This window comes from Anastrepha obliqua, chromosome 1 (genome assembly GCF_027943255.1).
Source record: "Anastrepha obliqua isolate idAnaObli1 chromosome 1, idAnaObli1_1.0, whole genome shotgun sequence".
In the NCBI taxonomy this organism is placed as follows: domain Eukaryota; kingdom Metazoa; phylum Arthropoda; class Insecta; order Diptera; family Tephritidae; genus Anastrepha; species Anastrepha obliqua.
This window is the reverse complement of record NC_072892.1, coordinates 11379959-11391087: the sequence shown is the minus strand read 5'-3', so window position 1 is coordinate 11391087 and position 11129 is coordinate 11379959. Positions and strand designations below refer to the sequence as shown.

General features: G+C 38.7%; 1 protein-coding gene across 1 annotated transcript; it reads right to left on the bottom strand.

Moving 5' to 3' along the window:
* Positions 1-2101: 2101 nt before the first annotated feature.
* LOC129235394 (uncharacterized) lies at positions 2102-11035 on the bottom strand. Its single transcript, XM_054869209.1, has 7 exons — positions 10777-11035; positions 6486-6658; positions 5674-6411; positions 5251-5484; positions 4717-5161; positions 3294-4646; positions 2102-3229 (listed from the first exon to the last, which is right to left on the bottom strand). Exons 1-7 carry the CDS (start codon positions 10814-10816, stop codon positions 2424-2426), a joined length of 3789 nt encoding a protein of 1262 aa, XP_054725184.1. The 5' UTR covers positions 10817-11035; the 3' UTR covers positions 2102-2423.
* Between the last annotated feature and the right edge of the window lie 94 nt (positions 11036-11129).

Sequence of the window (11129 nt, the reverse complement as noted above, 5' to 3'; positions counted from 1 at the left end):
TTTTCAGCCCATGCGTTAACTGCAAATGTTGCTTTCTATTTTAGTGTTATTGTTAAACGAGATGACTGTATAAAAATACATATTTTTCATCTGGAGGTCGCTAGAATAATAGATATCAAAACTCTTCCTTGAAAAATGCTTAGAAATGTGGAATTCGGTCAATAACCAGGCCCACCTCCCATATAACGGTAATTTTCGAAATAGAAAAAACGTGATATCTCTGTTATAAATAAATCAAAATGACTAAAGAAATATTACTAAAGTCAAATGTTGGAAAATGGGTGGTGCCACGCCCCCTTTTTCGAACATATGCGTATCTCGCCGTAACTTGGTACACGTATTACTTCCCACATTGCTCAGGTCGAACATAAATATTATTGAGACCACACCCACTTTTTATATGCTAAAGGCTAGCACTAACTTCAGAGTCGCGAAGAATTTATTGCCAAATGAGAAGAAACATCAAACTTATGAGCATCGCCTCAGGAGCAATTGGAAATTTTTGGTAAGAAAAGTGTTTTTAAAAAAATCATACAGAAGATTTAATCTATACTCTTTGTGAAGATGTTTCACTTCAAAATGCTATATCTTCGGAGTATTGGAATGCAGGCTTAATCTTAAATGTCTTGTGCACTTCAAATATATGAAAAAAAAAAATGTTGCTGGCATGTTGCGCGGTGTTTGTTGTCAACTGAGTACTGCTCTGCTGTGAGACACATATGAACCTTCACGCATGTTTCACGGCAATGGAATTTGTATGGATTTGCGAAAGCGAACTATACTTTTGGTTAAATTCGTTCGTCCGCCTAATGTTACAAGCTATAGCTCTCTTTGCCTCCGAGTTCGTTAAATTATGTATTAACTAACCCTTAACGGCCGAAAGGGCCTGCTACGGGGACATATTACTTATGCGATAGAAAACGAAAGGCCCCAATGCGGGGACATGAAAAGAATTCAGTTTCCATTTCATTTATTTATCATCGTTTTAGTTTGCTTAAAAAAATTATTGAAACTTTGTACATCTCTGGTTTGTTGTCCATATAAAAGAATAAATCAAGTAAATATATTGAATTCATATCTAAATAAATCAGTTTAAATGTTTAGTCTAAGTTTTCATTCTTATAAACGTTTTAGAATTTCACCTAATTATCCGTCGTCTTATGAACGGGTATTACAAAAAAAATAGTTTAAAAAAACTAAAAAACACGCTTTTATTGCTAATCGAACTAAAAAGTAGAAAATAAATTTTAATGACAAAGAGACCTATAATGAAATAATAGCAAATCGAACAATCAGTCATAGTCAACTACCTCAGGGCAGAATTATAACAAAAATTAATATACAAATAGAATAATTCAAATTATAGTTAAAAGCGTGGGATGCTTGATATAGTAAATATTACAATCATTCTATTGGCAACTACCTATGTACAGAGGGTTATGAAAGTGAAGCAAAATGCATCCTACGCTTTTAACTCTAATTTGAATTACTCTATTTGTATCTTAATTTTTGTTATAATTCTGTTCTGAGGTAGTTGACAATGACTGATCGTTCGATTTGCTATTACTTCATTATAGGTCTCTTTGTCATTAAAATTTATTTTCTACTTTTTAGTTCGATTAGCAAAAAAGCGTGTTTTTTAGTTTCTTTAAACTATTTTTTTTATTATGAATGAAAATTATTGTTATCATTGCCGTCCGTGAATTAATGATTCGATATATTCGTGTTATATTTAATTCCTTTCTTATCGACTGTGAGTCTAAAGCTATGCAGTTATCGGCCGTGATAAAGAAGTAATCGGGATGAAGAACTTATTTCGTGGAGGGAGCCTGAGAAACTGATTTGTACTGAAATAAAAGTGTGTTAAAAGAAAGCTCTCGGCCGTTAAGGGTTAAGTAAATATTTCTACAGCTATATACCTACCGTCTCATTTATTTCTATTTATTTACGTATACTCAAAAGTTTTAATAACTTAATATTGCCATCTCGCCTTAGTTGATTTATTTTTGCTTTCAATATTTTTCAAAGGAACCTGAATTTTAAAAAGGTTCGAAAGCTAGAAAACTTAAGTAGACAGTAAAAAAAGATGCACATCTCTCAATTAAGTCCCGTACTAACGCTTTTATTTTGCCATTATAATTTTTTGATAAAATGTAGGCAACAACCCCCATTTAAAAATCACTGTAAGCGATACATTCGCTTCCCAATTTCAGTGGAAATTTTCTCAATTTTTTTAAATTTTGTATAAAGTTTCGGTTAGAGCATGAAGATTATTTCTTTTCTAAAAACAAAATAATGCTGCTCGAAAAACATGGAAAATATTGCGAAAAGTGTCTACACATCCCGTTCTGTTATATATATATATAGGCAGTTATCGTACACTTTGGTATATATATATATATATATATATATATATCCACTTATTATTCCAAAGAAAATGAAGTCGTATCGGTGCCAGCATTCAAAGCGATTACCTCAGGCGTTGTAGGCGCACCCAAACGTACCCACTCACGCTTCAAACCGGCATCCTGCCGCGCTGATTGTAGAGCCTGTTGCACCGCGAATATAGAACTGACTGCCAGACAGGCCGGTGGCTCACTGGTAGCCTTAGAGCGCATGAATCCAGCAGGGTTGGGACTCTTTTGCAGCAGTTCTACGCGAAAATCAATGGGTATGTCCTTGGCACCTGGAGGTTTATAATTCCAGGTACGATTAGTTATCAACTCTCCGGTTTGACGATCATATACCAAATGCTCGGTTAGCCAGTAGCCAAGCAGCATAACAAATGAGCCCTCAACTTGTCCGATATCAACGTAGGGACTCAGACTTTCACCAGCATCCTCTAGTATATCCACGCGTTCAATTAAATGGTTTCCAGTTAAAATGTCTAACTTTATTTCGGTTAGCGCCAAACCAAAAACAGAGTAGTCCTGCATGTCACCCTGCTTATAATGCTCACTTGCGATCATATTTATTTTTCTAGTCCAGGCTTCTTCCACAATTTTCGGCCAGCTGGCATTTTTATCGAGCGCTGCCTTGACTGGCGCCAGGCGTTCATTGAGCGTGTAGCAGGCCTTCCGTACAGCGAAACAAAGGCTGTCGCTGCCCACTGAACCGCCGGTAGTATCCGAATTGACGCCATTGATTGTGTCGCTGTACTCGATTTTCACAAACGATACTGGTATGCCAAGTGTGTAGGCGGCAACTTGCGCAATTTTCGTGTTCATACCTAAAAATAAAGAAAGAGTACGTTTGTGTTTAGTTACTTATGGAAATGGCTTACATAGACCCACCTTGACCCATCTCTATGCCGCCATGTACAATGATTACAGTACCGTCCACGTGGTATATGGCTACAGTGGCAGCAAATTGTCCCAACAAATGCATTGGGAACTCCATTAAGGCCAACCCAATTCCTCGCTTCATCCAACGATTCTTCTCATTGAATGCTTCAATTTGCTTTCGTCGTTCGCTATACTCAGTCGACTTTAAAAATCGTGGTAACAGTTGAACCATTTTATTTCCAAGTTTTATATTGATTAGACGCGCATCAGCGGGATCTATCTTTGCCTCAAATGCCATGTGCTCTAATATGTTCTCTATCATGGCAATAGCTTCGAGTGAACCAGGTGCTCGACAAAACGATGAACTGGGTGCATCCGTAATGACTGGCTGCCCCGATATGTGCGAGTTCAAGTTGTTGAGTTCATAGCAATTTCTCGCCGCATCGGCTGTGAAAACTTCGACCGGATTTTCATTCAATGTGCAACCGGCATCTTCGTAATATATATTCGTAAGCCCTACAATTTTCCCATTGCTTTTGATGTGAAACTCATAATCGGATTGGCAAGCCCAACGCTTGCCAACTGAATTCATCATCGACTCGATAGTCTGCACAAAGCGTGCAGGTTGACCGAGTTTGTAGGCGACTAATGACGCGGCACAAGCGACTTGGTTGCCCCTTGTGATTTTAGCACCATATCCGCCGCCGACCCGACGCACTTTTAATTGTACATCATTGACCTTCATTTCCAACATTTTGGCGATGACAGACTGTGTGTGATCCATCCATTGAGTGGCGGTCCATACTTCTAGACCGTTTTCTAACGGTACAGCTATGGTTGTATGAGGCTCCATCGTAAAGTGATACTGAGCTCCAATTTCGAAAACCCCTCTTGCTGAGATATCTGGCTGATCTGAGAGTTGAATCTTATTTTGCGAAGATGCAGTCCGCTTAACCCGCGCCATTGTTTGTGCTTCGAAGACATCGGCCATAGTGGGAAGAATTTTAACATTGGTTGGACGATTACTGTAGATAACTTTCACTTTCGTAGCGGCACGGTTTGCAATGTCACTACTAATTGCTACAACTACACCCAATGGCTGATTATAATATTTTACGGTACCACTGCAGAATATCTCCTCAACTTCATATTGAAATGCTGCGTCGCAAAAGGTGTTGGTGCCTGGGATGTCCTTGGCTGTATAGAATGCAACCACACCCGTCATTTCCAAAGCCTCGGTAGCGTCGATCTGTTCGATATTTGCGCCTACTTTAGTGGCATTGGCAAATGCACAGTGGACAGCATTGGAAGTGGTGATAACGTCGTTCATATAGGTCGCCTCGCCAGCGCACTGAAGTAATCCTAAAATTAGATGTTGAAGGGCATGACTTTTTACCACAAAAGAATATTAAAAAATATGAATTTAACACACCGTCCAGTTTCTGTATAGGTTGTGTGATGGGATAATTTTTCTCAATCGTTTCAAATGTTTGTAAGCCAGATGAAAGTGAGCGCTTCAGAACGTCAGCTCCACTTTTATATTCATCTCTAACCTTCTCCGCTGGCGCAAGCCTAAGCAAAGTCTTATAGAATAGTCCACAAGCCAGCGCCTTGCGGTACTCGGGGCTGGGATCTGGTAACACATCATTGGGTAAAACTTCCGCATTTAGTACTTTAAATATTTGCGCTACTGTTTCCTTATCGAATAAATTGTTTCCTGCTAGGAGCTTTTCGGTACCAGTGGCGTGCACGAAATCGGGATTGATGCCGCCGAAGCAAATGCGTGCCGAGTTAACTAAACCCCATGTCGCTTCATCCATTTCGAGTAGAAAGGCGGCATTAACAAAGGCATGCGCGTTTTGTGCTCTTGGTGTGATCTGTGGTGTGAATGCGGTTGAGAATACCATAATTTGGGTTGAGAATCGCACAATTTTTATCAAATGAGCTGAGACATAAAGACACTTACCTTGTACGAGTGATAAACAAATCTCTCTTTTGGGTACGATGCCAATTCAAATGCAATAATGACCGCTTTACCGGAGGGTGATTTAAGATATTCCAGCAGTGGCATACTTTTCGATTGCGCTGGGGACTCCTGAATAACAACTTGGGCATTGAGTGTCTCGAATGAAAGAAAAACATCGGAGGGAAATTCCGGATGTGCCTTTTTTATGCTGATGTTACCCGCAAGAGTGCCCATCTTGTGATTTATTTGTGATTTGAAATAAGAAAGGATTTATATAAACTGAGCTGGAGAATAAACAGTTGAATTCAATGAAAAAAATACATCTCTCCCTCTTAATCTCTCTCCCGCTGACCCTCTCTGTCTTTCTATCCCTCTCTCTCTCTCTCTCTCTCTTTCTCTCTCTCTGCCTCAATAAATACTCACATTGCGCACCGGCACATTGGCGACTAAATCGAAATGTTGCCACAACTGTTGGCAATACTCGAAGCCAGACCGTTGCTCAACTTTTTTGAAAATTTCCATAGCTTCCGTCAGACTTAAGTTAGCACCCAACGTAAGCTTTTCGCCATCAATAGTATACCGTTTCAACTCGGGCACTGCATGCAGGTCGATAAAATGCTTGATATTCGGCGATCGTCTGTAGACGCCATGCGCTGTATTTCCCGCCACGAGTATATACTGTTCGTTGCCCACTTTGTCGAGTGCAGCGAAAACTTCGCTGAGCGACCGTGGCCAATACCATTGCCTGCCATCTGCATAAGAAAAAGCAGTAAGTTGTTGATGGCAGCTGCCCACGCATTGTCTACCCGCCATTGGACAACCGACAAACTCGAAATCTTCAATGTCGCCACAAACCTCAGGCAACCCAATATTGCTATCCACGGCAAATGATTTCATGGCATCCAAAATGGGCCGATAACCGGTGCAGCGACAAATATTGCCACCAAATGAGTTCTCCACTTCCTCCATGGTAACCTGACCGCCTTTAGACTCCAGCAGTCCATACATATTCATTACCATGGCAGGTGAACAAAAGCCACATTGTGTGCCATTCAGCTTGGCCAAACGCTTTTGAATTGGGTGATAACCAATTCGTTTGCCGCCAATGCCTTCGGATGTGGTGATCTGCCAATCCGCACAAGTGTTCAACAGGGTCAGACACTTAAATGGTCAACAAGTAATGCATTTTCAAAATAAAGGAAATCATAGGCATCTGTAGTACATAAACGACTCACCGAATTGAGCGCCCAAGTGCGAGTCTCGCCGCTTGTTGGATGTTTGCCTCTTGCGACGCAAATGCAAGCGCCACAACCACCCTCCAGACACATGAATTTTGTTGCTGTTAGTTGAGCGTGTTCGCGAATGAAGGTGTTCAGCGTGATGTCGGCCGGCAAGTCGGACAAGTCCACTGCGATAGCCCAAGAAAAATCGAAATTATGTTATGCACTGTAATCTGTTGTGACCGGATCCAATTTTCTAGCAATTTTAACCTTCATGTGCCCGGGATATAAAACTTACGTACCCGATCGGCTTACTACATTTGTAGTAACTACGTAATTGCATGCAAAACCAATGGAATGTTAAGAAAAAAAGACTTGTATGGTGTTTTTTTTTACTTGTACGTGTGTAATAACCTTTTTATTTAAAAATATTGAATTCAGGTGATAATTTTAATACAAAAAATGTTTTAATTTTTAGGAGTTGAACAGCATTTTCCCAAAATATATATTTCGGTATGTGCATTACACACTGCTTTTTTGCACCAACTACAGATTTTTCATGTGTTCTTACGGCTTCCTATTTCTCAGTATTGACAAGGTACAGGATATTTTGGTTGTTTATCGTTGGAAATATCAGGTAAAATAGATGAATCAACATTAGATGTAGCAGAAAGGGATCGATCCAGTGCCATTTCGATAGCTTTACGTGTTTGATGGAATCGCAGCACCCGGGGAACTTGAGAGCGCTGTTCAATTGCTGGCATAAAAAGCTGCTTAGACAAACTCCGCAAGAACTTTCGTCGCGCGTCTGTGCGACGGTTATATGGATTGTTTTCCGAGTAAATGATGAATGATGCAAGTGCACTTATGTCCAGCATGTTATAAAACATGGCCAAGGGCCAACGCAATGTTTTACGTTTCGTTGAATATGCAGAAAGCATTTTATCCATTGCGTCGACGCCTCCTTTGTTTGCATTGTAATCAAGGATGTATTGCGGCTTGTTTTTCTTTTCAGCTACAATTAAATTTGTCAAAGGTGTGCTGGCAAGTATTATAACTGATCTGCCTCTTATTGGAACATAAGATACCAAAGAAAACTTTCCATCGAGAAACCCGAAAGTGGCCATAGCACATCCACATCTTCGTCATTTGATTTATTTACACCTGCTAGTAACACAAGACCTATAAATGCTCTTAGTTCAATTACGGTTAATTTCTCCCATATTCTTTTATCTCCAGTGCAGTTTTTCTCGTTCCAAGTCTCATAGGCTTTTCGTGCTTTTTCATTCGTATCTACTAGAATTTGTTGAAGCATTGATGGAGTGAATATCATCTCAAAGGCGTCAGACTCAATTAGACCCTGGGTAGCCCGAGTTGGACTCACAACAGTGCTCCGAAATACGTTATGGCTACTTACGCGAACAGCTTTGCTAGGAAAGTTCTTAAGCCATGCAGTTTGATCTTTAGCGATCAACGCATCATATCGTTGGGTAATGGGCGGTTCGCCTGAATCAAAATCATCCTCGAAATCTGCTTCGAATATTGCACCCTCTTCTTGCTCATCATTGCGAATGTCGTCCTCTTCGTGTTGCGACAAGCTGAAGTCAACTATAAAATACTATTTTGCATACATTTTATTTGGTTACTACAAATGTAGTAAGCCGGCCGCAAGATGATGTTTTTTTCAAGTAGGGTCTAGAGGTCAGGCAAATAATAGTTCCAGTGTTATTATACTCTTAATTGACTTTGATTTGATAATCAGGAAGCTACTAAAAAATTCGGGCATTGTTGTTTCGGAAAATTTTTTTTTATCTCACTTTTTTTCACAATTTACTACAGATGTAGTAAGCCGGGCACATGAAGGTTAATATATTTGCTTTTAAATGCTCGTAATTGTTTTTGGAAGAGATTGCTGGGCCCGAATTTCAATGTTTTTTTTATTAAACCCAATCTCACCCTTGAAGAGGGGGACCTTTGGTAAAAAATGCAAGAACACTTAAAAAAAAATTTGGTGTATTCAAATTAGGTTTGGAATTTTTGTATTGCAGTTCTAAACGACGGTATTACATCAGAGCGAGTACCTGAATTTTTAACCGCTCTTAAAGAAGAACGAGAAAGTGCGTCGAATGTTCTGTTTCATTGCCCGCGGTTCGAAAACGAACGTCAAACGCTTCATTCAGCTTTTAACGGATATCCGTAGGAGAACAATCTTGTCCAAGACATGTTCGAAAGTAAATACGAGATGTGCTGTCGCAGAGATTATAATGAAAGAGCTTCGGCGTAACGAGTTCGCACGCAGATCTGCCGTGGCCTATGGACATACCATAGTAGAAAGTGATGCGCAAGGCAATAGGCAATATCGGACAGAAATGACGACAACGAATGTTTAAGTATGCACGTGCGCACAACGCCCTCCGGACATACTGTTTAATGGTGAAGTTCCGGGAGGATATGAAAAAAGAAAACAAATCCTGTTAAAGGGTGAAATCACACCCTAACTGCCTAAAAACGTAGAACCTAATTTTTTACATTCGTTATCCATTTGTCCTTTTGGTGTCAAATTGAAGGTCAGTTCAAAATTTTAAAAATTTCTATATGGGTTGTTTTTGTAGTTGCGTCAGAATTCGTTGCCGGTTTGTCCTTTCGAGGTCAATTCTAGCTCTGTATCCAAAAGAGTTTATTTCAAGGCAGTTAATAGCCTTGAGATCGGCGAAAACATGCCTGAATTACGATGAAACTCCTTACAAACACAAAAGCCAGTTAAAAGTTTGGATAAAATTTATATTTTTTTTTTTCACATATTTAAAAATCGAATGCGTTAGAGTATCTCCGCTATCAGACTTACCTCTGAGAGAGTGAAACTTATTAAAAGTGTCTAAAACTTATTAAAAGTCTGAATAATGGCTTAAAAAATGAACAAAAGAAATATTTTTAGCTTACTGTCAGATGCCTGTTTGTATGAAAAATCGCTCTACAAATGTAACTACACAATTTAAAGTAGATACATTTAAAGCTATATCAGTGAATTAATTGCTTCCTCATTTATCAATATTTTTTTTTGCCGAACGTTTGTCTTAAGGCAAATCAAGAGTAACATAACTTCGCTTCTGATTGGTACCCACAGAGGTGTTCATCTGGCAAAGGAATAAAAAATTCCGACTCTGCAACCTTAAACACATATATATACATTTTTTGGTGAATATTCTAGGTTTCTTCATGAAAAAAAGTCCTTAAGGGGGGCCTCTTATCAGTCGGCTTCAAAAAATCGTTTTTTTACAGCAATCGATAGATATATTATAGGAGAATATGCCCTCAAAATTTTATAGCGGAATTCAAAGTCATTTCGGAGTTACAGGCCTGTGTACCGTCCCTCGTGTGAGTATACTGTCTACCTTCTGAAAATTTTGAAACACGTTTTCTCAAAGCCATGTTTTTGAAAATGGCGTGTGAGATTAAAGAAAAAACGACGGAAGTTATCGTTTCAAACCGATAACCTATATAAAGATAACTAAAATGCGCAACTAATTAAGTAACAAAATACTAAAAAATGTTAATTCATTTTTTAATGTTATTTAACACCTGTTTTGAAAAAAATAGCGAAAAAAGCACTTTTTTCAATTATTAATTGTGTGTTCATTTTTTCATGTTTTTATACAAGAGTAGTCTATTATATGCGGGAAAGCCTGTTGAATAAGACAATATTTTTATTTTGTGCTTCAGGTGAAAACTACAACCGCAATCTTACACGCCGTTTTATTAGCGCGCAACGAGAAGCTGTGCGAGCTCCCTCATATGTCCGCCATTTTGTTTTTTTATTTATGTTAAAAAATTGTTTATTACTCTTGAATCATGCCTTCAAATAAATGCAAAATACTATTCCTGAGTGTCGCTTTTTTCGCCTCGAAAAAAAATTGAGAAAAAACACATGTTTTTGAAGCCACTGATAAGAGGTCCCCCTTAAGCTTTTAAGTAGTTGGGGGATGACTTCACGCTTTAAGAGGCACTGGAAATTTGCGTACTTGCTCCGATGTTTTACCATCGATTGGAACTGCATTACAAAAAATCCAAACCGAATTTGAATACATATTTATTTTTTTTTTTAAGTTTTTCTGAGTTTTCACAAAAGTACCCCAGTTCAAGGGTGAGTTTTGATTTATTAAAAAAAATCAAATTTGGGCCTATAACTTCTCTTCCGAAATACTTTAAAAGCAGTGAAAAAAAATATTAAAATCGGTAAAGAATTGCCTTCTCTAGGATTTTTGAACAAAATTGGTCGAAAAATCCGCATTGTGCGGCGTGAGCTTACCGTTATAAGACGTGCCATTGATGACAAAACAAGTAGCCATTTCTTCGCCGCTTTTGGATTCCAAGTCAGCGGATTTTCAAAATATTTTCTCTAAGACGAAGTAGGCGATAAAAGCTGAATGATTAAAAGTTAGATTTGCCTTTGGTTTTTATTTATTTATTTAGTTCTCGTTTCTCTCGATATTTAAAGTTGCGGCACAAGTGATTGTAAACCGTGAGTTCCGATGTTCGCGAAGTGACTAGCAAATGCCATTGCGTTCATGCTGCTAAAAGTTAACAAAAGGAGGTTCGACTGACAGGAATGACTTATGATGACTGCAGAAAATTTATGTACCGCCATAATTGAGATAAAGC

Coding starts and splice junctions, on each gene's coding strand:
- LOC129235394 (XM_054869209.1), bottom strand. CDS start 10,816: ATGGCTACTTGTTTTGTCATCAATGGCACGTCTTATAACG. Junction 6,659..10,776: donor CAATGGCACGTCTTATAACG/GTAAGCTCACGC, acceptor GGGCTATCGCAG/TGGACTTGTCCGACTTGCCG. Junction 5,162..5,250: donor TTGTTTATCACTCGTACAAG/GTAAGTGTCTTT, acceptor TTCACACCACAG/ATCACACCAAGAGCACAAAA.